This window comes from Macaca fascicularis, chromosome 9, assembly GCF_037993035.2.
Source record: "Macaca fascicularis isolate 582-1 chromosome 9, T2T-MFA8v1.1".
Classification (NCBI taxonomy): domain Eukaryota; kingdom Metazoa; phylum Chordata; class Mammalia; order Primates; family Cercopithecidae; genus Macaca; species Macaca fascicularis.
In genome coordinates, this window is record NC_088383.1 from 75,859,527 (window position 1) to 75,886,932 (window position 27,406).

General features: G+C 53.6%; 1 protein-coding gene across 31 annotated transcripts in view; it reads right to left on the bottom strand.

Moving 5' to 3' along the window:
• PALD1 (phosphatase domain containing paladin 1) overlaps nucleotides 1-27,406 on the bottom strand; it is a 142,023-nt gene that overhangs the window by 36,880 nt on the left and 77,737 nt on the right. For 11 of the 31 annotated variants that reach the window (XM_065520952.2, XM_074001893.1, XM_045400139.3 and 8 more), the window contains 8 exons: nucleotides 26,470-26,565; nucleotides 25,965-26,093; nucleotides 25,380-25,496; nucleotides 25,141-25,296; nucleotides 24,664-24,846; nucleotides 23,037-23,177; nucleotides 22,745-22,816; nucleotides 16,745-16,885 (listed from right to left, as the gene is read on the bottom strand). In XM_065520952.2, coding sequence (XP_065377024.1) covers nucleotides 16,745-16,885; nucleotides 22,745-22,816; nucleotides 23,037-23,177; nucleotides 24,664-24,846; nucleotides 25,141-25,296; nucleotides 25,380-25,496; nucleotides 25,965-26,093; nucleotides 26,470-26,565 — 1,035 coding nt within the window. Of the gene's footprint in view, nucleotides 1-6,996; nucleotides 7,380-8,361; nucleotides 8,679-12,943; nucleotides 12,995-16,744; nucleotides 16,886-22,744; nucleotides 22,817-23,036; nucleotides 23,178-24,663; nucleotides 24,847-25,140; nucleotides 25,297-25,379; nucleotides 25,497-25,964; nucleotides 26,094-26,469; nucleotides 26,566-27,406 lie in introns of those variants that run through there. The other 20 variants (XM_074001903.1, XM_074001901.1, XM_074001900.1 and 17 more) reach the window with 7 other exon arrangements.

A 27,406-nucleotide genomic window follows, 5' to 3' on the forward strand; every position in this document is an offset into this window, starting at 1 on the left:
GGGGCTGGCCTGGCTGGAGGAAGAATGAGGAGGGATAAGAGGTGGTTCTGCCATTCTGCTGGGCTGGATCTATTATGGAAGCCACCTGTGTCACCTAGAAAGTTTATCCCCAGGTCAGCGGTTCACAACCTTGCTGTCCATGAGAAACATGAGCAACTTTAAAATGCAGATGTCTGGGCCCCACCTAGAACAATCCAATGAGAATCTTAGCAAGGTGTGGCCTGGGCATCGGGGTTGTCAAAAGCCCTCGGGGTGACTCTCTATAGCCAGGGTTGCACACTATGGCTTCAGTACTGGGGAGCCATCGAAGGCTTGAGAGTATAAGTGACCCGTTAACAGAAGACGTATGGGAGATTTGTGCTCAGGAGGAAGGGAACTTAAAAGAGAGTCCTTTCTAGGTTCTCCACAATGTGGGGGGTCAGGGGACAGGCCACAGGCCAGGGATAAGACCCAAGACATGCACAGCCGGGTTCTCCTACAGGGCACCCTGCCCACCCTGCTCCTTCCACCCCTCACAGACATGTCACCCACCCAGCACCCTCCCCTGCATGCTATGGAAGTGGAGTTTGGAGAGTGAAGGCCATACCTCGTCTCACACCCACCCCCCAGACCCACAGCAGCTCTCCCTGCTCCAGGAAAAGGACGTGGCACAGGGGTCATCCCTCGGGCACCAGGAACATCTGTGCGAGGACACAGAAAGACCCAGCCTCTGGGAGCCGGAAAGGGCTGTTCGCCTCACAGCTGGGCTGCAGCTGGAAGCCCTTCCGCACAGGAACACGACGTCAGACTACATGCATCTCCTCCTCAGCCCTGGGGTGGGCTCTGCGGCCTCAGACGTGGCATGGCCCACAGTCCCAAGAATCAGAGCTGGAGTAGCCTGAGCAGGGCCTGTGGTCCCCAACCTCCCACTTCTACCTCCACGGCCTCTGCTGTCTTTGCCTCCAGGGTCGCAGAGTGGACGGTAACTTGCAAAGCCTGCCCACCCATCCACCCAGAAGGAGCTCTGGGGCCCTGGAGATGGGGGCAGGGGTGAAAGGTGGACAGTGGGCTGTGCCCAAGAGGGGCGAGGGGACTAGAGCCAGCACTGTGACTCCCTGGGAGACGTGAGTCCCATAAGCTGGGTTCAGGTCCTGGTTCTGCCATTTAAAGTCACAGGCCCCAGGTTTGTGGAGGTAGGATTTCTCAGCAAAGTGAGGGATAAGAAGGCACCTGTGCACCACAGAAAGCTCACTAATCCACTCATCCATCCAGCAGGGAGGGGCCGCTACACCGTGCCTATCACCCAGCCACAAACTGGGGATGCAAAGATGAACTACTCACAAGCCCTGCCCTCCGTGCCCGGAGGGGATGGAAATCATTTCAAAGCAGCCAGAACAGCTGCATTCCAGGATGACAGAAAGGGGAGAGCGGGGCTCAAGGAGGAGGGGACATCCAGGGTGGGTGAGGTCTACAGAGGAGGTGGAACGGTGTCTTGAGAGGGGGAGGGCATGAAAGGCAGGAAGGGGGCCCAAGAATGAGATGAGTCCCCAGAGTACCCCCTCCCAGGGTGGGCAGAGGGGGAAGAGCTCATGGCGGTAAGAGAGGGGTGAAGGTGAGAGGCCAGGCCTGGAGTGGGTATGGAGGCCAAGCCAAGGCCTGGCCCTGCAGACAGAGGCCAGTGAGGGCTTCTGGGGATCTGAGGATGGGAATGGCCTGTGGCTGCCGCAGAAGGGATGGGGCCACTGGGGGCAGGATTTGTTTAGAGACTGAGGAGTGAACAACAAAAAAGATTTTACCTAAATATAAACCACAGCCAATACAATGCGACCCTGCCTATCTGCAAGGATGGACGGTCTGCACCACAATGCAACTGGCTGCTCTCCACCCCACCCCTTAGGCTGCTTTTTTTTTTTTTTTTTTTTTTTTTTTGAGACGGAGTCTCGCTCTGTGCCCCAGGCTGGAGTGCAGTGGCGCAATTTCGGCTCACTGAAAGTTCCGCCTCCCAGGTTCACGCCATTCTCCTGCCTCAGCCTCCTGAGTAGCTAGGACTACAGGCGCCCGCCACCGCGCCCAGCTAATTTTTTGTATTTTTAGTAGAGACGGGGTTTCACCGTGTTAGCCAGGATGGTCTCGATCTCCTGACCTTGTGATCCGCCCGCCTCGGCCTCCCAAAGTGCTGGGATTACAGGTGTGAGCCACCGCGCCCGGCCCCCCTTAGGCTGCTTCTATCCTTCCCCAAGCTCCATCCCAAAGCCTAGAGCCTACTTCAAAACATTTTCTTAGAAGGAAGGAAAGGAAATCACCCACAGTTCCACTGGGCAAGAGCCATTCTAAACTACTTTCAATTAAAGAGCTCAGAGGCAATGTGCTATGGGCGTGAAACGCCCTCAGCTCTGGCTCTGTGCCATGGACATGACCACACCAGCACCATCCACTCCCACAGCCATGGGGATGCCTGTTGCAAGAGACACGGGTAAGGATTAGGTCTGAGGAAGATTCTCTGGGGTGAGAGGTGGAGTGGCTCCTTCTGAGCTCTACTGGCAAAGGCAGAATTATCTCCGAATTCAGACCATTGTGTACAGGTGACGCCTGACCCCCGCCCCCAGAAGGTTTCGAGGGCACGTCTTGCTGGATCACAGGTCTGTGATTTGAGACACACGCCCATCTTCCTGTCAAGGCCCTGGTTTCCTTAACACCGTCCCATGTTAGCACCACTGCCTGGGGAGGAGGATGGGTCAGCCACCTCCTGTCGATAAAAATAGTGGAGTTGTTTATAAACGGCCTGGCAGGCCAGGCTGTCATTAGCTGTGGTGGAGCCGGACGAGGCTTCCTCACCCATTGGACTGAGCCCTAAAATAGAAGAGGGCCAGGAAAGGTGGCTGGGCCACTGGGTACTTCGGGCCTCTCAAACCTCCAGCCCACCTGGCATCGAGGTAGCCCAGCGTTGCCAGCGGGGGCTCTCATGAAGCTCTGCTATTTGCCGAGCCACCAGGGAAAGGCCCACTGAGGCAGGGCTGGGGAGCCTCCCCAGGCTACCACACAAGCAGAGCACGAGCGTTGGGGTCTACTGAGTGCCACCTGCGGGTCAAGCATGTCACATCCTGACCTGAGGATTAGACCTTAACACATTCTCCTAGCAACCCTGTGAAGGAGGCGAGACCATCCTATTTTGCAGATGAGGCTCAGCAAGGTTGTTTTTTGTTTGTTTGTTTTAGCACATGCTTAATTAACCCTTCAAACAGTAGGCATCCTGCCCAAACTCAGAGTTCTGAGCTGGGAGATGAACCCCAAGACCCAGCTCTTCCTACCACCCTCCCCTGCTTGGCCACAGTCAAGCCCACCACTCCCTGCTCACCCTTGTCTCTGTACCTTCACCCACACTGTTCCTCCTGCCTGGCTGGGTTTCCTCCAGGCCTATGATAAGCCCCCCACTCTCCCAAAGTGAAGCCGCCTGCTCCAAGCCTTTTAGCCCAACAGCCCTGCCCTTCTCAGTCTCCTCTGCCCTCAGGCCAAACCTTTCAATTAAAAGTTGCGCTAAATTCCACCTTGAGAGATTCTAATTGCTTCATCAAGGCAGGGGCTGTCTCAAAACAACCATAAACCCGGGGCGGGCACCAGCCCATAACCAGGTTTACCCCACCCCCTTCTCCCCACCGCACTGGGGGTCTGCACAGAACCTGGTATGCAGCAGGCGCTCACTGAGCACTCCTCCCCAGGCCCCTCTTGTGCTGGCTCATGGCTTCTAGTACCATCTTGAATCCAGATCCTAGACAGACTCTGAGGATTGCAGACTGGGACATGTCAGCGGCTCAAGTGCCTCACATGGATAAGGGTCAGGCAGCCCAAACCCACAAAGCATGCCCCAGTGAACCTCCTGAGTGCACCCCAAATCTGCTGCGCCCATAAGCCTGCCCATCTCCGTGGCAACTCCATCCTCCCAGGTACACAGGCCAGAACCCGGGACTCCTCCTTCACTTCGCCCTTCTCAACCCCACGGCCAATCAGTAAACCCCACTGGCTCCACTTCAAAACACCTCCAGAGGCTGACCACCTCTCACCACCCTGGTCCCAGATACCCTCTGCTCAGCGACAGCCCCTGGCTGGTCCTCTGCCACCTCTCCTGCCCCCTGCTGTCTATTTACAACATAGCACCTAAGTGACTACAAACAGTAAGTGGGTGGCTCTGCCCAAAACCCTGCAACTTCTTCCTTTGCACTCAAGAGTAGAAGCCAAAGTCCCAGCAATCCCAGAAAAGGCCCTACAGTCTGCCTCCTGTCCCCATAACCTCTGACCTCCTCTCCTGCCCTCCCGTTCCCTCGCTCTGCTCCTCAAACACACAGGCAGCTCCCACCTCGGGGACCGCACACAAGCCACACCCTCTGCCTGGACTGTTCTTCCCCCAGACGCCAGCACGGCTCCTCCTTCAGGTCTGTTCAACGCCACCTTCCCATGGAGTCCCTGCCTAACCACCCTACTTATTTAAAACTGCAAGCCCTCATACCGCCCCGTCGGCACCTCCTAACTGTGGAGTCCTAATTAGGGAAAGGAGTCAGGCTGGCAGGACCAGGAAAAAGCAAACAGAGAAAGCAGATAAGCTCCAAATCTGCCTTTCTTCATGGTCCAGGACACGGCCCTCCTACGCAAATGACACAATCTTCCAGTGTCCAGCTATCACCAGACCCTCGGCTGATAGAAAAATGCAACTTAGCTCACTGCAACTTCGGCATTATCAGTACTGCACAAAGCTCTCTTCAGCAAACAGCACAAGCGCTGTCCTAAAAAATCCCCAGCCTGGCCAGGTGCGGTGGCTCACACCTGTAATCCCAGCACTCTGCGAGGCCGAGGCGGGTGAATCACGAGGTCAGGAGATCGAGACCATCCTGGCTAACACGGTGAAACCCCGTCTCTACTAAAAATACAAAAAATTAGCCGGGCATGGTGGCGGACGCCTGTAGTCCCAGCTACTTGGGAGGCTGAGGCAGGAGAATGGCGTGAACCCGGGAGGCGAAGCCTGCAGTGAGCGGAGATTACGCCACTGCACTCCAGCCTGGGTGACAGAGGAAGATTCTGTCTCAAAAAAAAAAAAAAAAAAAAAAAAAAAAAAAAAAAAAAAATTCCCCGCCAGCTTCTGTCTCCTTGCAACCAGCTTCTCTCTTGCTAACTTGCCCACTGCACCCTTGCAACGTGTTTCCATACTTTCTCTAAAAATCTGCCTTTCTTTACCTTTTACATACTTTCTCTAAAAACGTGCCTTTACTTTTTTTTTTTTTTTAAACACCGCAACCAGCCCTTTACCTTCTTTAGTAAGCAAATTCTTCTTTGCTAAACCTTTGCTAAACAAAAAACCATGTAATACCAGCCTCAGATAGTTACAACCTGTGACACTTAGAGGCTCCGCTTCTCCCAATGGACACCGCGCTGTCCAACAGACCACAGCCCTGATGTGTGTGCTGCCTGCCACAGGTCTCCCTCACTAGAGTACAGACTACATGAGGGCGGGGGCTTTTGCCCTTTGTTTGTATGGCATCTCCAGCACCTAGCGCAGTGCAGTTGGTAGGTGTGTAATAACTGTTTGTCAAATCAATGAATGACAATCATGTGCATCTTGCATTTTCATTCATCCCAGCTTCACAGGACACCTCGGTTGCCTATGCCAACCCCTTTGCCTTTCAGAAAGGGAGGCTGAGGTCAAAGAGGTGAAATGACCTGCCAGGGTCACATGAAGAGTAGGCAATAGAGCCCAAGCAGGAACCCAGGCCTCAGGTCCACCGGGGAGGCCACACACTTGAAGACCTGGACGCAGCTGAGGCTCAGGAGAAGACAGCCCCAGAGGAGAAATAAGAAGAGCCAACAACCCAGGCAACAGAAGGAAACCATCTCTACCAAAAGAATAACAAAAAAGAGGCAGGTGTGGTGGCACGCACCTGTAGCCCCAGCCACTCAGGCCTGGGAGCTCAGGAGGGAGGATGGCTTGAGCCCAAGAGGTCAAGGTTACAGTCAGTGAGCCATGACTGCGCCACTGCACTCCAGCCTAGGTGACAGAGCGAGAGTCTGTCTCTAAAAAAAAAAAAAAAAAGAAAAGAAAAAAAAAAAGAGGAAGAGCCAACAAGGCCAGGCTCAGGGTCTTCATCAAGCCAGCCAGAGAGCAACTCTCCCCACCCTGCCACCCCCTGCCATTACTGAAGCCTAAAGCCTCCTTGGTATCCCCTCGCTCACCGACTCAAAAGAAAGAAACCTGGCCTGGTGACCTCTGCCTCCAGCTGAGGTGGGGCCCAGGCTGGGGAGGCAAGTGACAGTCCCCGAAGACGGCCAGTGGCTGAAGGGCAGGTTCCAGGGCCGGGAGCCCACCCTCTTCCCAAGTGCAGCAGCAGCCACTGTGTGTGGTGGGTCTCCACCGAGTCCCTGCAAACTGCATCCTCAGGCCAGCCCAGCGGTGGGACCCCAGCACAGGAAGTACCTAACCTCTGGAAGGGAGAAAATCGCCCTCAATCCATACGGGTAACCCATTTTCCAAAGGTGACATCATATTTTGTTAAGTAATTTCAAAGTGTGAAGGGACTTGACCTGGTGCCGTGGGCCACTCTGCATGCCATGAGTTCAACAGACGCTGTTCAGCAGCACCTCTAGGCCAGGCACAGAGATTTAACACTGAGAGGACACAGTCTCGTTCCTCAAGAGGCCCACTGTGCCCGCATGTAGCCCACGGAGCCTGCCTGGCAGCCCAGCCACCCTGCACACCCCACACACCCCATCCCACCTCCCGTGGGCCCCAGACTGGTCTTCACCACCATCCCTCAAAGCACGCAGAACAAGGGTAACAATTCCAGGTGACAGATGGAAAAACAGGGGTCCAGGCGGCCAAAGTGACTTGCCCAAGGTTCCACAGGGAGTTACTGGCAGAGCCAGGGCTTCCAACCCCTGACCCAGGGCTCTTTAGCTTGCTGCAGAAGAATGCCCCGTCCTGGAAGACCAACAATGTGGACAAAGTACCAAAAGGGTTAAATAATGAAAGTGCAGTCAGGCTTTCCTATTTATTTATGCAATGATTTACTCAACCTTCCCTCCATCCACTCACTAGAAAGACATTTGTGGAGCCCCTACTTGTGCCAGGCAGGGTGCTGGAGTCAAGATTTCAGAAGTGGACCTTGCAGCAGAAACAGGGATCTCTGGTAACAACCACAATCGGGACAATGGGAGAGGCAGGCACTGAGACAGGGTCTCTGGGGATTACCCAGGGGGTGAGGGAGGCGGTGAGGCTGGAGTTGAGATTAAACCCCTCCCAAGCCCACCAACAATTCTAAGCCCAGTGGTGCACACTTAGAAACCACAGCTGCTCAATGGATGTCTGTTGTTGAATAAAACAGGAAAGTCCTCCTGGAGAATGGAAATATCAGCTTGCCCTACAATGGGAAGGAAGAGAGATGAGCGGTCTCGGCAGCCAGGTATGGTGGCTCACACCTTTAATCCCAGCACTTTGGGAGGCTGAGGCAAGAGGATGACTTCAGCCCAGCAGTTTGAGGCCAGCGTGGGCACCAGAGCAAAGACCCTGTCTCTACAAAAAAATTTAAAAATTAGCCAGGCGTGGTGGTGCATCTCTGTAGTGCCACCTACTCAGGAGGCTGAGGCAGGAGAATCACCTGAACCCAGGAGGTTGAGGCTACAGTGAACTATGATTGCACCACTGCACTCCAGCCTGGGCAACAGAGCAAGACCCTGTCTCAAAGAGAGAGAGAGAGAGGGGTCTTGGCTACTGAGAACATGTGTCCCACACATGCATACACCACACGAGAGCACATGTGTACTCACATGCACACTCACACACACACTCCGTTCTGGAAGCCGTTCTAGGCTGGGTGTGAAAGAGCCCAGGAAGCAGCCTTTGCTTGGGTCCTATTTTATGTGACAGCTCACAGCACTGCAGGGCTGCCCAAGTTGCTCCGGACCTCCTCCCGAGACACATTACCTACTGGAACCGCGTCTCTGGGGAACAACTTTGGCAGCCAGGGAGCCAGGGTGGTTTTTTTTTTTGAGACGGAGTCTCACTCTGTCGCCCAGGCTGGAGTGCAGTGGCGCCATCTCGGTTCACTGCAAGCTCCGCCTCCCGGGTTCACGCCATTCTCCTGCCTCAGCCTCCCAAGTAGCTGGGACTACAGGCGCCCGCCACCACGCCCGGCTAATTGATTTTTTTTGGATTTTTAGTAGAGACGGGGTTTCACCGTGTTAGCCAGGATGGTCTCGATCTCCTGACCTCGTGAGCTGCCCACCTCAGCCTCCCAAAGTGCTGAGATTAGAGGTGGGAGCCACCGCGCCCGGCCAACAGCCAGGGTTTTCAAGAGGCTGAGAGAGACCCTGCCTGGGGCTCAGAGCCAGAGCTCTCTGGCCTTTTATTTTTCTTAAGAAATGACTTCAGCCCTTGGGACACAGAGCTGGTCTCTCTGACTTCCTGGCAGCTCCTTTGGTCGCAGAGACAACTCTGCACCAACCCAGGCAGTCACACAGTAGTGGCTGGCAGCTTCCCTTCCAACCCTTCCCTTCTCTGCCATCGCAAGATTGCCCCCGGGTTGTGGCTGCCACAGCAAGTCGAGGAGTTGGGAGCCAGGTTCTGGTCCAGCCTCCAGCCAATCACAAAACTTCATTAGGCCTCAGTTTCTTCTCAGTCAAATGCGTCTAATAAAATTTGTCCTGGTCTCACCATCTGTCTGAGGACCACAAAAGACAAAAGGTGAGTTCTTAGAAAACTCAAATAGCAACCAGGTGCAGTGGCTCACACCTGTAATCCCAGCACTGTGGGAGGCCAAGGTGGGTGGATCACTTGAGTCCAGGAGTTTGAGACCAGCCTGGGCAACATGGCAAAACCCCATCTCTAGTAAAAAGACAAAAATTAGCTGGGAGTGGTGGTGGCAGGTGCCTGTAATCCTAGCTACTTGGGAGACTAAGGCAGGAAAATCACTTGAACCTGGGAGGCACAGATTGCAGTGAGCCAACGTTGTGCCACTGCACTTGTCTGGACAACACAGCAAGACTCCGTCTCAAAGAAAGGGGAGGGGAGGCGAGGGGAGGGGAGACAAGAGAAGGGGAGACGAGGGGAGGGGAGGCGAGGGGAGGGGAGGCGAGGGGAGGGGAGGCGAGGGGAGGCGAGGGGAGGGGAGGGGAGGGGAGGGGAGAGGAGGGGACGCTCAAAAAGCACTGCTCAAAGTTAAAGCACTACAGTCTTTATACAATAAATCCCGCTTTGAGACCAGACGACGTTGCCTTCTCCCTGTGTGGCTCCCTTCACCTCAGCTGTTCTTCAAACTCTTCCCAAGGGAAAACAGGAGACACAGGCTGTTTTAAACACCAAACACTAAGAATTAACGTCACCAGCCAAAGCCCAGGAAAAGTGCCGCTGGCATTAATGATTCTAGCAGGGCCTCCTCCAGGCGCTCTGACTTTGGTTTTTGTCATAAATATTTTCCCTTTCCAAGCCCACAAGGAAACAACGAGGTGAGCCGAGGGTGTCACCGCCCTGGGCTGGCGGCCATGTTGGATTCTCCTCAGCCAGGGCCCGGCATTCTCACTTCCATCCAAAGCGCCGGAAGTGGCTTAGTTCAATGGATTTTCTTTCTTTTTCCCTTTTGAGGCAGTTTGTTTGTTTGTTTGTTTGTTTTGAGATGGAGTCTCACTCTGTGACCCAGGCTAGAGTGCAGCAGCATGATCTCAGCTCACTGCAACCTCTGCCTCCAGGGTTCGAGTGATTCTCCTGCCTCAGCCTCCCAAGTAGCTGGGATTACAGGTGTGCCACCACGTTCAGCTAATTTTTGTATTTTTGTAGAGACAGGGTTTCACCATGTTGGCCAGACCGGTCTTGAACTCCTGACCTCAGGTGACCCTCCCACCTTGGCCTGCCGAAGTGCTGGGATTACAGGCATGAGCCAGAGTGCACAGCCTTGAGGCAGTTTTTAAAATGCCCCAAGCATCTGGTCCCTTCACATGCACGGGGCATCCGAGCCTTGACTCAATCTTGCACACACTGGAGAACAGAGGGGCATTGCCATAGGCTGCAGCCCCTGAAGTCGGGCTGCTTGAGACAGGCATAGGCAGAGAGAAGGGTCGAGGCTGTTCCCTCAGGGAAGGTCTGTCCCAGTGGAAAATATGTGCCTAGGCTCAGCTCCACCACCTCCCAGCTGCACCCACAACCTGTGTCTGGGATGTGTTCTTTTCCTCGTCCTTCTCCTGCTCAGTCTGCGGCTTCCTCAAGGGCAAGGACCATGGCTTCCAGTTCTGTTTCCCTGCAGCAGGGCTCAAGGTGGGCAAGAAGAGATGAAATGGTGCCTCCTCCCACTTGGGAGGCCATATGGCATGGCGGAGAGGCCCAATGTGGGAGTCAGGGGCTGGGTCTTGCCCCCCTCCTAAATCTGCCAGCAGCATATTCTTGGGGCAAGCTCAGCGCCTCCCTCCTCAAATGTAAAACCGGAACCAACATTAGTACGCCCTTTATCACACACAGGCAAAGTGAGGACTGTGGTCGTGAAAATGTCTATCAGCCCAGCATGGGCACCTCTCGGACTAGTTCCAAGTTGGTCAAGGAGATATCAGGACATGTGTGGCCGGCACTGGGTCTCTAGTGACTCCCCGTCCCTCCGCATGAGCCTCTACCCCATCCCTCTCCCTGCCGGCTCTCACTCCAGTCATCCAGACCCTCCTCACAGACTCCAACCACATCCAAATCTGGAGGAACATTAGGTCTTGCTGAAGCCAACATCTTTGCCTCATTTTTAGACAAGCATCTCCCAAACCAACCCATCCACTGGAGACAGGGAAATCAAAGGAAACAGCAAGCACGGAACCTGCCTGTCTGTCCCCACCACACCTGAGGGGAAGTCTCTCATTCTGGAAGTATTGCAGTTAATTAACGTAGATGGAATGAGAGAGCCAGCAGATCACCATTCTGCAAGTTGGCGATGCCCAGAAGCCAGTCATAACAGGAGAGACGACAGGACCTTCCAGCCCCAACAGCAGCATATGGCACCCCCAGTAACCATTCTGGCCACAATGAGCCGGAATCTCGTGAAGCCTTGGACGCGAACCATTTCCAGGAAGCACAGGCCAACTTAAACCTAGGGGTGCAACTAGCAAAATTACCTCCAGGAAGCCCAGGAAGACAACCAGTTCACCTCACAAATATATTTCAGAGGGGGAAAGGAGAACTGTTGAGATTAAAAGAGACTTAGGGCCACGTCAATCAAATGCAACATGTGGATCTTGTTTGGATCCTGATCCAGCTGCAGAAGGCCTGTGAGATTAGTGGAAACATCTAAACATTGACCAGATATTTGCTGGTAAGTAGCGACTGTCCATTGTTTAAGAGGCAATAATGGCGGTGTGATTACCTTCTTTAAAAGATCCCCCTTCTTTAGAGGTACGCACTGAAATATGCACAGAAGAAGTAGCGTGAGGACTGGGATGTGCTTTAAAATAATTCAGTGCAGAGCTCAGAGGGCTTGAGATGAAATAAGACTGGCTGAGATGGGTACTTACTGCAGCTGGGAGGTGGGCACACGAGGGCTGAGGAAATTATACTCTCTGCTTTGAAATTTTCTGTTTGAAACATTCCAAAATACTTAAAAATGTAAGTTCGTACGTTTTGACTCATTCAATAATTCTACTTCTAAGTATCAGCCTTACAGAAATAATCCACACGACGGAAGAGCCACACGCGCTACGAGGTCCACATCAGCCCCATCCTAGAAGATGACAGGAAAGAACGTGAAGGGCCGGCCACACATGCTATGCACAGGAACAGCGTGGGCAACGGCACTTCCACTCACTGCGTGGTATGTGAACACAGAATGTGATGATGTAAGGGCTCCTCGGCAAACACAACAAAACGCCCAGGAGCCAGAGCTGTTGCTTAATTTTGCCTTTCTCTGCCCTACTAGAACGTCAGCTCTGCGCACCTTTCATCACTGGCCCCCGCCCAGTGTCCGCACAGGGCCCAGCACTGAGGCGGCACATGCTGGCTGGGCACATGCTGAAATGCACAAACACAGCCTAGGTGAGCGGCCAGAGACGTCCCATGGGCCTGCCACAATCACAGCTTCCAGACAGGCTGCAGGCAAGTGCATGAAGCCCAGAAAGAAAAGGGCAAAAGTAAAATCATCGCTATCAGGATTCTGGGAGACTCTTTGTTCTCCCTGGGCCATCTAAGCTTTTGGTACTTACTGTCCTTATTCCTGCTGTGCAACCTCAGGGTGCAAATGAAGATTCATGCACATTCTGAGCCCTCCTCTCTGATCCACAAAAGGATATTGACCTCCAAATTCTTCCACTGTTCCCAACTGAGGGCCCTGGAATAGCTTTATTGCTGAAGAAGCACAAATGCCATAACACAGGAGCTGTGTTCTTAACTGCTTATTATTAACGTATAAGCTGACTGCTGAAGCTGGCAGGGGGCCAGGAAAAAGAAATTCACCATTTGGGGGCTCTGGGGAGTGAGGGGCAGGAAGCCAAGTAGACACATGCTGTTGAATTTCAGGATCCCAAGTGGACTCTCGGGACTTTGGAAAACTTCAGATGGGCCAAATGTGGACCGAACCTAGAACATTCCCAGGCAAATTAAGCCAGTGGAGGGGATAAAGCCCTGCCCAAGCCTGAGCTCAGGTTCATTTACATCCAGAGACTGTGGGGGATCTGACCAGACTGATGGCACCCCCTGCACACACAGCACCCGGCCTGCTCTGAGCAGAGAAGCACAGACCCTGCTGGAGGCCACCTGGGGACTTCTGGGTTTGAAACCAGAAGGATAGCTGATACTGCAGGGGAGACCTGACTGCCAATTTCCAGAAGTCACCATTAGAGGGAAGGGGTGGTCGGGGCCGCTGCCTTTCTTGAGCCTCCACAACCTCCCAGCAGCCCACTGGGGCAACATGGATGAGATCCTTGGGTCAAGGACAACATGGTCTGGGGAGGAACGTGGGCTGGGAGTGAAGACCGTTGCCTCTTATCCCCACTCAGTCACCAATTCATGGTGGTTAACCTGAAAAGGTTTAACACAGAATGACCATATGATCCAGCAATTCCACTCCTAGGTATATAATCAAGAGAAATGAAAACATACGTTCACACAAAAACTTGTACATGAATCCTCACAGCAACATTATTCATAATAGCCAAAAAGTTCTACAACAAGCCAAATGCCTATCAGCTGATGAACAGACAGACATAATGGGATATGTCTATACAACAGAATATTATTCAGCCCTGAAAACGAAGAATACATGCTACAACACAGATAAACCTTCAAACATTATGCTAAGTGAAAGAAGCCAGACACAAAGGACGACAGAGTGTATGATTCCATTTATATGAAATGGCCAGACCATGCAAATCCATAGCGGCAGAAAGATCAGTGGCTGCCAGAGGGTGGGGGAAGGGAAGCGACTGCTAGTGGGTGTGAGGTTTCTTTTCAGGGTGATGAAAAATGTTCTAAACTTGATGTGGTGCTGGATGCACAACTCTGTGAATGTACTAAAAACCACGGACTCATGCACCATAAATAAGTGAATTGCATGGCACGTGAATTATATACATCGTGAATTGTATGTCAATAAAGCTGCTGTAACGGAGATTGTGGGGGGATGGCAGGTCCCCCAGTGTGCTCCCTGCCAGCATCAGTATCATCTGGGAGTGTGTTAGACCTCCAGACCTCCAGAATCAGAAGCTCCAGAGTGGGGCCCAGCAGTCTGCATTTTAACAAGCCCACCAGGTGATTCTGAAGTCCACTAAAGCTGGGGGCCGCTGCTTAGAATATGTGGCTCTCAGCCTTGGCTGTGCACTGGAATCACCTGGGAGACTTCAAAAACAAGCCCCGTGCCCTGGCCAAGACATCCCCACCAACTAAATCAGACTCTCTAGGAGTGGAGCTCTGCCACAGCATGGTTTAAAGCTCTCAGATCTGTTGGACATGCGGGGTGCAAGCCCCTGAACCAGAGGGTGTCTCAGTCCCTCGGCTCTTCAGTGCCTCGAAGAATTTGGCCAGGTAGGTCACTGGCGCCACCTGGTGGCCATATTCTGGAATGACTCTACATCTTGCCTCTGGGCCCTCCAAGGGGCCCTGGGGCTCAGGGATCCCCGTCCTCCCACCGCAGAGGTCACAACCAACCTGGCCTTTGGAAAGGGGGTGGGTGACCTGGTGGGAGTGGTAAGAATCCTCAGCTGGCTCTGCTTCCTCTCTCCTCACTAAAAAACACTTCACATTCAGAAGGCAGCCAGAGTGACCACCTCTAACACCCCACCCACCTTCCTTCTCCAATGCCAACAGAGTAAAGCAATCACCTCTCACAGCCCCAACCACCTTTCCCTCTCCAATGTCCAAGGAGGAGTGCCAACTCACCCACACCAACTCATCTCCAGCAACTTCTATGTCATCAGATGCGTGCACCAAACCACCTTTGCTGCCTCTAAACTCGTTTTGCACCTTTCGGCCCCCTGGCCTTTGCCATGCAGCCCCTCCCACCTGACACACCTTCCCAGGCTCTCTGAGGACACTGCTCCAGGCCAGCTCTGGGGGAACCCTCCTCTCTCCCCAGGGCTCAGGCCCTGTCATGCTCCCTGCTCCACCCTCTGGGTGCCTCACAATGGACTTCCAGGGCTGCGGAGATGAGAGGAAGGGAGGCCTATCAGCTTCAGAAGTCAGGGAGGTAGGGGCTAACAGACCCTGGCCAGCATGGGATAGAGGGTCTAAGATGCTCTGAAGCAGGCATCCTTTTTCAACTATTGGGCCTCTAGCTGGAGACTGAACTGGAAGCTTCGATTCTCAACCCTCTCAGCATCCTCTGAAAGTGGGAGGAGCTCAGCTTCTTAGCTCATTGCTGCCACAAGACCATTGTGAGAGGGACCCAAAGGTAACTCAAAAGGAGACTCAGGATCCAATCTAACTATGGCCCTGAAGAAAATAGTTCTTCCTAAATTCACCAAAGTCCATCTTCTGAAACTCCTTAACCACCTTCCTCTCCCCACATTTAACAGCCTTTTTTTTTTTTTTTTTTTTTTGAGACAGTCTCTCTCCATCACCCAGGCTGGAGTGCAGTGGAGTGACAACAGCTCACTGCAGCCTCGACTCCTCAGGCTCAAGAAGTCCTCCCACCTCAGCCTCCCAAGTAGCTGGGACCGTAGGCCAACATGTCCAGCTAATTTTTTTTCTTTTTTTTGTAGAGACAAGGTCTTGCTATGTTGCCCAGGCAAGTCTCAAACTCCTGGCCTCAAGTGATCCTCCTGCCTACGTCTCCCAAAGTGCTGGGATTACAGGTGTGAGTCACTCTTCCCCTGGCCTGGCAGCCTCTTAATCTCTCCAAACTCCCCTCCCAGTTGACCTCTGATCTTGGGCCCAGGTTGACCCCAGATGCCTTACCCTGCCTTCTAGCTAGGCATCCACCCTTTGCCCCAATCAGGGCCTGATCCATGACCCTGAGCAAAAGCTGGGCCCAATCAGTCATTGCCCCAATGTGTGCACAGCTGCAGCCGAGCATAGGGCTGGCTTGGGGCAGGCCCCCTCTGCAGGGGCCACAGGCAAGAGCTATTTCTAAGAATTGCTGGCCAGCAGTGGGGAACACATGGCTGGCACATACAGCCCCCTCTCAGCACCATGGAGTCCTCACCCCCTACCTGCTGGCTCGCACCACTGCCCCTCCCACTCAGCACCTGCCTCTGTCCCAGAAGGCAATCAGATTCACTGGGCCAGAGAGGAACAGAAGTGAGCACTCCACACAGAGACCCAGGAAGAAAACTCCAGAGCCCACATTAGCCTGTGGTCATGGGACTGGGCCAGTAGGGCTGAGTGTGACAGAGCAGGGAGTACTGGGGACTCAGGCAGGCTTAAGGGCACATTCTTTCCAGATAGGCTGAAAATCCAGATTATTACATGAAATCTGGACTATTATGAAACTTTTTTTTTTTTTTGAGGAGTCTCACTATTGCCCAGGCTGGAGTGCAATGGCACGATCTTCGCTCACTGCAACCTCCGCCTCCTGGGTTCAAGCGATTCTCCTGTCTCACCCTCCCGAGTAGCTGGGACTACAGGTGCCCACCACCACGCCCGGCTAATTTTTGTATTTTAGTAGAGATGGAGTTTTACCACATTGGCCAGTCTGGTCTTCAACTCCTGACCTCAGGTGATCTGCCTGCCTCGGCCTCCTAAAGTGCTAGGATTACAGGCATGAGACACCGTGCCTGGCCAAAACTTTATTTTTATAATGTGATGAGTTATTTAAAAACAATTTTTACTGAGCAGACCAAAAAACACCCCATCTGGGAGCCAGCCCCAGACCCAGGGCAGCACAGACATACCTACATCCCGAGATGACGGCCTCCGTGCTAGCTGTGAAACAGCCACTTCAAGACCCCAAGGGTCCCCACCCACCACGACCTGACTCCTGTCCGGGACCTCTGGTCCCCCTGCCAGGACTCAGAAACTAGAGGGTTAATGCCTGGCACCACAGGGCTCCTGGGTGTTCACTCTGATCGGCCACATCCTTGATTGGTCCCAGGGCCGCAGCAGTTGTTGAATGCTTTGAACGTGGCCCCTGCACGCATCCCCCCCACCACTCCAGAATCTGGTATGAGTGGGTTGGGGCTGGGGATGTGTCCATTTCATGGATCACTTCCACTTCCAGAAGGTGGAAAAGTGACCAGGAGCCAAGGAGGGGCCCCTAGCAACCCCAAAGCCACATCAGCCACTCCCTGGGCCGTGCACACCTGGAAGGGTGGCTGGGGTGGGGCGAGGGCTCACCTGGCGGTAGGTGCAGATGATGATCTCCCGCAGGTGGTAGTGCATGGGCGTCATGGTCTCACTGACGGTGTCCAGCGCCGCGTCCACCTCCTTCTTCACACGGTGCCCATCGGGCAGCAGCTGCACCACCTTCATTACTACCTGGGGCCAGAGAACGGGGGTGAGCAGACAGAAAGCTGGTGGGGGCAGGTGAGAACCCACAGCCCCAGCACCAGGCTTGCACCCTCACCAAAAGGCCACACCATTTCTAAGGCCCAGGTGCTGACCACAGAGCCCTGCTCCTCAGTTCTCAGACAGAGGGAGGACGGGGGATCCTGGACATCTCAGGGGCCAGGCTACCCAGGTGCTTTTCTTTTTCCTCCACAATTGGGATTTATTGGTTGTGTTGAGGATCAGTACACAGACATTGCAATTTGTACCGAAAATCTAAAAAAGGTATGGATTATGATTCCTTTTTAGTTATCCCATTGACATTTTTTGTTGTTGTTTTATGGAGACAAGAGTCTCACTCTGTCATCCAGGCAGGAGTGCAGTGGCGTGATCAGGGCTTACTGAAACCTCAACTTCCTGGACTCAGGTGATCCTCCCACCCCAGCCCCCCGAGTAGCTGGGACTACAGGCCCATGCCACCACACATGGCTGATGTTTTGTACTTTTAGTAGAAACGGGGTTTTGCCACGTTGCCCAGGCTAATCTCAAACTCCTGGGCTAAAGCAATCCACGCCCCCAGCCTCCCAAAGTGCTGGGAAGTTATTCCATTAATTTTCCAGCCTAAAATTTGGAGGTAAATTGTTCCTTAAGAGAGTATTAAGTACCAGTATCTTCAAGTTCTGAAAAGCTGTGGCATAAAAGCCCTACCAATCCACAACTTAGTATCTTGCACACCACACAGATTTTCAGTGTCAGAGCACATCAACAGAGTTACTAGGAAAACAGGACTGCCACAGCCAAAGACATCACAGCGTGCACCCACTTCTCACAGGAGAGCCACAATCAAGAAGTGGTTTTCGTTAGGAAATAATTCTACAAAAAAACATGGGAACCAAAGTGATTTAAGATGTTCAAGACATATTAAATGCACGACTGTGACTCCAAATTGCCATTTTGTATGCTCTGTATTACACGATACAAAAACCACCCCAATGCACCCATGGAATGTTAAGTTGACCTAAGGTGCTTATTTTTGTTTTGTTTTGTTTGGGATGGAGTCTCGCCCTGTCACCCAGTCTGGAGTGCAATGGCAAGATCTTGGCTCACTGCAACCTCTGCCTCCTGGGTTCAACCAATTCTCCCGCCTCAGCCTCCCGAATAGCTGCGATTACAGGTGCCTGCCACTGCACCCAGCTAATTTTTGTATTTTTAGTAGAGATAGGGTTTCGTAATGTTGGCCAGGCTGGTCTTGAACTCCTGGCCTCAGGTGATCCGCCCACCTAAGTCTCCCAAAGTGCTAGAATTACAGGCGTGAGCCACCACGCCTGGTCGAGGTGCTTATTTTTTAAGCAGTAGAAATCCTGCTTCAAACGAGGCCTCATGCAGAACTTTGATCTATAAAACAGATAGCTGTCACATACCAGGGCTGGAGGGGTGAAGAGGGGGTGTGAGAAGCCTCCCCACCCTCCTCCTAACCTCCAGGAGCCCCAGGTACTGCGCAGACACTCAGAGTTGGACACCACTCATCTGATATTATCCCCCGCCCAGGCCAGGTGCAGTGGCTCATGCCTGTAATCCCAGCACTTTGGGAGGCCGAGGTGGGGAGATCGCTTGAGGCCAGAAGTTCAAGACCGACCTGGCCAACATAGTGAGACCCCATCTCTGAGTAATAAGAAAAAGAAAAAGAAAAAGAAAAATGATATAATCTGCCCTTTATTGCAAGGGAAAACTGAAGCCTGTTTAGGTCACTCTATGGCTCTTCCCCCCCAGGCCCTCTCAGCCATCCTGTGCTGAGTTCCCCTCCAAATCTGTCTACACTGCACCTCTCTACAGCTGGCACCTGATCCAGACCTCCATCCCCCTTTGCCTCCACATCAGTACCCCTCTGACCAGCATCTCCACCTCCTCCCAGCCCTCCCTCTCCCTGGTGGCCAGAGAGGTCTTACAAAAGTATAGATGTGAACCCATGTTTGTATAATTCCCAGGCTTTGATCTCTTCATGGCTTCCTTGCACTCGGCACAGAAACTGGGGCCCACAAGGCCCCCTGCACCACCCGGTCCCAGCCTATTTCTCCAGCCTCACCCATAACCCCTCCCACCACCCACCCCACCACTCTGCAAGGTCCCCGCAGAGCCCTGTCCTATGGTCGACAGCCACCTGCTCATCTGCTTCTGCTTTCATGCCTGCTCCCCACTAAGTGAGGGGCTTTCTCCCAGCACCTGGAGTGGCACCTGGCACCTGCCCGATGCCCCAGCAACAGCTGCCCAGTGAATGAATGAACACCTAACTCGCCCTCTTCTCTCTCTGGCTGCCACTTAAGAACAGGGAAAGGCCTTTCCCCAACTCGTGTGTTTCTCAGAGAGTCCTGGCCTGGGGCTGGGCACCCCAGCAGGCATGAAGTTGCAGCCAAGTGGGAGGAGAAAAAAGAATAGTCTGGAAGGAACTAGTGGCAGATCTGGCTAAGGCTGTGCCCAGGGGAGCAGGAGGGAGCTGCCCAGTCCATACCTCCAATCCCAGACTCTAGGCAGGTCCCCAGGAAGGTGCAGGGAACTGTGTCCCCTGGGGGCCACCTCAGATAGGACTGCAGCTTTTCACAGGGGACCCAACTCCTGGCCTCTGCTGCAGCTGTTCCTCCTCTGAACTCCACATCTCGACAGCTATCACGACCGCAAAGCCAGAAACTCGAGGTCATCCTAGGTGCCGTCCTCACCCCACATCCAGGAGCCCACAAGACCTACCAATGAGGACTGGGCTGCTCCTGCTCACCCTGCAGCCCCTCCTCACTCAGCTCCTGCCTCTCCCTCCACTCCCCAAACCACACAACTGCCTGCTGGGACCCCCAGACTGAGAGTCTGATCACAACCTCCTCTGCCTCCCTGCTGGCCTCACAGTCAAGGTCAAACACATAGTGCAACCCTCCAGGGCCTTCACAATCCGGGCCCCCACCCCTCAGTCCTGCCTGCTTCCCTTCTGACAAATCACAGCCTTACATTGTTCCTGTCCTTTCCAGAATCCCTCCTTTGCACACTTGATCTTTCTACACACTCCTCTCCTCACCAAGCATACTCACTAATCTTCCCCAAAGGCACTCAAATGCTGCCTCCTCTATGAAGCCCTCTCAGGCTCCCTCAGCTGCACTCTTGGCCCTTAAAACCAGTGTCTGCTCTGGGCCTCTTCATGCTCTATTGAATATTCCCTTCTCCCCAACAGACTGTTGGCTCAGCAAATGCTGAACTAATTGCAAAGGAAGCTGGTCTAGATTATCTGGGGGTGGGTGAGGATGGGGTATACAGGGGTGTCTTCAGGTCACATGATATAACTTTGGAACACAGGCTCTGAGGTTCACAGCCTGGCTTATACCCCAGCCCCACCTCTGATGTGGCCCTAGAGTAATAAACTTGTCTCCCCAGGCCTCATTTTCTCATCTACAAACTGGGAGCAGTAAAAGCACCTACCTCCTGGGGGCTGGGAAAGGAGACAGGGGGAGTACATACAGCTCCCAGCACAGGGCCTGGTGTAAGGAAGCAGAGGCCTGACCATCACATTCGAAGGACCAATGCGAAGACTAAATTCTGCTGGAAAATAAACCCTCATATATATGGTCAAGTGGCTTTCAACAAGGGTGCCAAGACTTTTCAATGGGGAAAGACAGACTCTTAAACTAATGGTGCTGGAAAAACCAGATATCCACATGCAAAGGAATAAACTTAGACAACCCTTACCTCACACCATATACAAAAACTAACTCAAAATGAATCCTCCCCCCCCAAAAAAATCCTAAAACTTAGGATTTTAACCTAAGAGTTAAAACTATAAAAGTCTTAGGATAAAACACAGGGGAGAAGCTTCATGACATTGGAGTTGGCAGTGATTTCTTGGATACAGCACCAAGGGCATAGGCAACAAAAGAAAAAACAGACAAACTGGACTTCATCAAAATTAAGAACTTTTGTGCATCAGATGACACTATGAATGAGTAAAAAGTCAGCCCACATAATAGAAAACATATTTACACATCACCTCTCTTATAAGAGATTAGTTTCCAGAATATACAAAGAACCAAAACTCAACAACAATCCAATTCAAAAATGGGCAAAGGACTTGAACAGACATTTCTCCAAAGAAGATATATGAGTGGCCAATAAACACATAAGAAGATATTGAACATCACTAATCATCAGAGAAATGCAAATCAAAGCCACAAGATACCACTTCATACCCAGCAGGATGGCTATTATCAAAAAAAAAAAAAAAAAAAAAAATTGGCTGGGCATGGTGGCTCACACCTGTAATCCCAGCACTTTGGGAGGCTGAGGCAGGTGGATCATCTGAGGTCAGGAGTTCGAGACCAGCCTGGCCAACATGGTGAAGCCCCATCTCAAGAAAGAAACAAAGAAAGGAAGAAAGAAAGGAAGAGAAAGAAAAGAAAAAACAGAAATCGAGTGTTGGCGAGGATGTGGAAATATTGGCACCTTTGTGCGTTGCTGGAGGGAATGTAAAATGGTGCATATCCTGTGGCAAACAGCATGGTGGTTCCTCCAAAAAGTAAAGAGAATTACCATAGGACCCAGTAATTCCATTCCTGGGTATATGCCCAAAAGAACGGAAAGCAGGGACTCAGCTACGTGTACAATGCACTTCATAGCAGTATCATTCATGACAGCCAAAAGGTGGAAGCAAATAGTGTCCTTTGATGGAGGAATGGAGAAACAAAATGTGGTCTATCCATACAATGGGATATTATTCAGCCTCTAAAAGGAAAGAAATTCTGACACATGCTACAATGTGGGTAAACCTTGAGAACATCACGCTCAGTGAAATGAACTAGTCATAAAACACAAATACTGTACGATTCCACCCATAGAAGATTCCTAGAGTAGTTACATCCATTGAGACAGAAAGTAGAACAGGGGCTGCTGGGAGGGAGGATGGGGAATTATTACTGAATAGGAGGGCAGAGTTCTGTTTTGCAAGATGAAAGAGTTAGATGGGTTGTGGTAATGGTTGCACAACAACGTGAATGTACTTAAGGCCACTAAACTGTACATTTAAAAATGGTTGAAATGGTACATTTTATGTTATGCATATTTTACCACAAAAAGAAAAGGAAAAAGGAAAGAATCAGAGAATCAGCCAGAAGAAGGAAGGGAGAAGGCACAGCATATGCAAAGGCCCAGAGGCTGCAAGAGCTTGGGAAGTGTGAGGTGCTGCACAGCAGTCAGGGCCTCAGGACTGTGGCGAGGGCAGGGGAGGGGCAAGTAGCGAAGGTAGCCAGTGACACAAGAGCCAACTATGTTGCCAGCTGCAGGTCAGCCATGGGTCAACTCTGAGAGACGTTGCCATGACTCTTGGAATGCCTGAGAAGATGGCCTGTGGCATGTGGCAGGTGCACAATACATGGATGACTAAATCTGTAATGTTTGTAGCTGGCCATCCAGTGCCCTAATCTGAAATAGGGGAACAGGCAGAGCAGAGCAGGCTGGTGACCCACACAAGGTCATCAACCACAGCTGGGTTGAAGGTGCTGAGAGGTTGTTATCAACATTACCCAGACAAGACGGTGGCCAGTGACCTCCCCAAGGCACACAGCAGCCCAGCAGCAAGGCCAGGCAGGGAGGGGTCCAGCCCACATCTCCATGGCCAGCCATCTGCCAGGGCCCCAGAGCCAAGCTGTCCCATGCCTTGCTGGGCTCATCTATAAAATGGGAACAGGGAAGCACTGATATGATGAGGTGGCAGAGGTGACAGCATTGGGACGTGCTTTGAGGACCCCTAGACCTGTGAGCAGGAGTCCTCCTCCTCCTCCTCCCATTCCAAGGTGCTCCAGGGACCCCGCAGGGCATGCTCACCTGAAATTCACCCTTAGTGAACTTGGCATCAGGCACACTCACGAGCTCCTCCTCACCCACGTCGGGGAAGCCCTGAGGGAGGACAGCTGCTGAGACAGAAGCCCCCTCCCAACGCCAGGAGCCCCTTGCTGGGGAGGACTGGGGGGCTGCCCAAGACTGAGGGAAGGGGCTCTGGGACCACACCAGGCTATCTGTGCCCCTCACACCCTCCTGCAGGACCTGTGTGCCTGGGACCTGAGTGTCCACTCCCTTCTGGGCATATCTCTAATCTCCCTGGAGAGGCCACACATACCTGGATGTGCCAGAACGCCAGGACAGCCACCACCATCGCAGTCGTGGTACGGCCCTGGCCGCTGAGGCAGCTGAACACGAAGCCAGTGCCTGGGTCCTTGGAGAGGGAGGCCCATAGGGTCTCCAGCAGCTGGTCAAAGTCCTGGGTGGGGGGAGCAAGGTCTGGGTCAGCGGGTGCCTCCTGGATGCGCAGACCCCAACGGGGCCCCCTGTCCACATGGCAGCCCCATCCACATGGCAGTCCCAGCCACTGTCCTCAGGCCAGAAACTCTCAGGCCCCCAAGCTTGCACACACAAACAAAACTCACCGGAGTGCATGAGACTATGTGCGTGTCAACAGCTGCACCTGTGCAGCTGTAACCACCCTCACACCAAGCACCCGAACAGGACGTGTGAGCCAACACAGTACGCACCTGGGGCTCAAGGTGCCCGCCCTCCACCACGCAGGACATGCACCTGTATGCCACCCCTGTGTACTGCGCCCCTGGGCTGCACATGGACCGCTGGCCCTGCCACCCACCTGAGCTGGACCCAACCCTGGTCCCACGATGAGGATGGGGGCCTGACCTCAGAGAAGCCTGGCAGCACACGGCCACTAGGGGGCAGCAGACCGCAGGCAGTGAGAGCCGCAGAGAGATGCGCCAGGAGGGGCTCAGGCAGGAAACGGACCCCATTGCCAGAAACACACAGCACACAGCGACCCACCTACAACACACGCACCACAACACACGCCAGACACACAACACCACACAGGGATCCACGTCCCGTAAACACACTATAGAGACACCCACAGTCACAGACCTACAGATGCCACACACAAGCATTCCTAACGATCCCTCCACAAACCCTACCACACACACCACACCACTCCCCTAAAGATGGTTTTCCACACACAGCCCCCAACACAGACAAGGGAAACATCACAAACTCCATAAAAACACATGCACACATACAGCCACACTCCACACGCCACCCACACACTCCATACACAGTCCCCAACTGAGACACACACACCACGGACACCATGGACATGCTCACCCTCAACACACACACACACACCCCTTATAACAAATACACACACACACCTGTAACAGAATATACACACATCCTGATAACACACACACCTATAACACATACACCCATAACACAATACACACACATACACCCTACAACACATAACACATGTACACACACCTTATAACACATACACACACGTAACAGAATACACACCCCGCTAACACACACACACCTATCACACACACACGTAACACAATACACACACACACCCTACAACACATAATAAACACATGTACACACACCTTATAACACATATGCACACATGTAACAGAATACACACCCCGCTAACACACACCTATCACACACACACGTGTAACACAATACACACACACACCCCCTACAACACATAATAAACACAGGTACACACACACACAAAGCTTGGAAGGGATGTGAATAAAACACTTGGGCCAAATCGGAAAAACCCCAGGAGACCATCCCTGGGCCCCATAGAGAAGCCGGGGCCATTTCATTCTCCCAGAGCCCAGGCCAGAGGGGAGGCAGGGAGGCCTCCCATCCTTCCCCAGAGGCCTCAGCCTGAGCATCACCCTCACCTCCTCTCGGGGAGCACAGAAGTCCGGCATGGGGATGCGGTGGTAGGTGAGGCCGGGGCAGGTCCTGCGGTGCTGGCTGAAGACCTCCTGCGTGGTGAGGCAGGTCTGGAACCTGTGGGTCGGGGGACCCTCCTTGCCCGGGGAAGGCTCACTTAGATGGGCCTTCAGCTGGGCCTCCAGGGTCTGGAGAAGGGCAGGAGGGAGCACACAGGCCACTGGGGCAGGCTCTAGGCTGGCCCTGGCTTCCAGTCCCATCCCTGACCTTCCAAGCCTCAGGGGTCACAACCACCCCCAAAGCCAGGCAGGTTACCAGAGCACTTTAGTGGGAATCCTGAGTTGGCTACTCCCTGACACTGCTCCTCCCGGGGCCTCAGATTCTCCATCTGTATACAGGAGCGTGGGACCTTCTGAAGACCCTCCCAGGCCACTCCCCAGAAGCCTCGGAGGAAGGGGTGCCTAGAGGGCAGGGGGCCTCACCTCCAGCTGGTCAGGAGTCACAGGGGGCCCAGGCCGCTGCAGGCTGTGGGTGTGCCCGTCACACTCCAACACGGCCTCCTCCCTCAGGCTCACCCAGACGACCTTCCGCAGCCTCCTCTTGGCGTCTGTCAGGTAGGCCAGGATGCTCCCCAGGGCCTGGGCACGGGAGGGCCGGCAGTGAGCCCTCAGCCCTCCCTCCTCAACCCCACTGGGGGACCCAGGCCCCTAGGAGAGGTCACCTTGGCGCTGGGCTGGGCTGTGCCGTAGATGGGCATGCGGGGCACCCGCCGGAAGTTGGCCACATCCATCTCTCTGACAGTGCTGAGTGCGTCCAGGGAGACCAGATCGTCCTCCCGCTGTGGGGAGAGCACTGAGCCTGGGACCCACAGCAGCCGACTGCAGCCGCAGGAAGGGTCAGGACCTGGCCCAAGGCAGGCAGCGGGTGGGGTGGAACCCGAGCTTCACAGTTTACAAAGCACTTGGAGCTTCCCCCCAGCCCTGGCAAGAAGAGCAATGGTGCTCACTCTCCAGACCAGGAAGCTGAGGCTCAAAGACAAGAAGCTGGAGGCAAAGATCCTAGAACCCTGCCCAGAGCTCTTGGGTTTGAGACTGAGGAGAAGGTACCAGAACAGCGGCCAAAGCTGCAAATACTTGCTGGGGCCTGAGCATGACCCCATTCTGCTCACAAGAGGATCCCAACACCCACAGCCTCTCTTGTTCACCCGCGAGTGCAATGCTTACCCCAACCCCACAGGAATCCAGTGTTCAGGGGCCAGGGCCAGTACACAGCCATGCCCACTTCCCCGACTGCCAGTCACACTCACCAGGGAGCCCTCAGCAATGAGGTCCCTCGGAGCCACAGGGCCTGCTGAGCTCAGCGTCACGGGCAGGCGGTACAGCTCAGGGTGGGCACACAGCCAGCGGCTGAAACTGAGGGCAAAGGCCAGCGGGTACTGCAGCCCGAGGCAGAGAGACAAGGAATTCAGGGGCACAGGGCCATCCTGAAATCTCCCTGCCCACACCATGGCAGGGGAAGCCCCAGGAGATAGCCAACATGGCCCGGGGCAGGGACAAGGGAGTGGCTGAGAGAAGACCTGCACATCTGGTGTCCTGGCTAAGGACAGAAACGAGGGCCCAGGGGAGAGAGGTGGGGTCTCCCTGTGCCCAGCTGCTCAGGGACTACTCCTGAATCTGGGTCTCTCCTGGTTTCCCTTCCCTCCCCGGTTCCTTGTTGGGGAATCTCCCTCCACAGCAAGTCAGTCACTGCAGTGGGGAGGCTGGAAGAGGCCCAGGAGGAGGGGACATGGGTCTGCTCCTCCCGGGCCCCACCTGCTCATGAAGATAGTAGTTAAACAGGATCAGGTAGAAGTACCGCTCCAGGCTCCGCAGCGCCCTCTGCCAGATGCTGTGTCGGCTGCCGCTTCCCTGAGAGGGAGGACAGGGTGTTAAGGAAGGGCCTGTCCCCATCTTGTCCCTGTCCCCATCCCTGCAAGGGCAGGAGTTAAGCCTTGGAACTCTCCAGAAGACAGTCTTCCCCTCCCTTCATGACACAGTTCTGCCAGGCTGGAAGTTCTTCTAAGTGTCTCACCCTATCCTAGTTGCTGTGGTTATCTGCGGTCCAGGGAGATATGTGGGTGACCACACCAGGCACTGTGGTTCTGGGTGCAGGGTTGGTCTCCCCAAGCGGGCTCCCAGCCCCGAGACAAGCAAGGGCTCCCTCACTTAGCTCCAGCGACCCCCAACAGGTCAGGGTTGTGCACCCTCTGTGTTGAGGAAGACAAGTGTGTGAACACCCTTCCCCGAGCCAGAGGCCCTCCCTTAAGAACTGGAACCTGGAGGGGCTCACGCCTGTAGTCCCAGCACTTTGGGAGGCTGAGGCAGCCAGATCGCTTCAGCCCAGGAGTTCAAAACAAACTGGGCAACATGGCAAAACCCCATCTCTATAAAAAATACAAAAATCAGCCAGGCATGGTGGCACATGCCTGTAGTCCCAGGCACTCATGAGGCTGAGGTGGGAGAATCGTTTGAACCTGGGAGGTTGAGTCACCAGTGAGCTATGATCTCACCGTTGCACTCCAGCCCAGATGACAAAGCGAGACCCTGTCTCAAAAAAACAAATGAAAAAAAAAAAAAGAAGAACTGGGGTCTCTCCACAAGAAATACAAAGACCCTCACAGCAGTGCTCCGGGGAGCCATCCTAATTACTCCTAATTTACAGAGGGAACCGGAGATTCAGAGAAATGAGGTGACTTCCTGAAAGTCACAC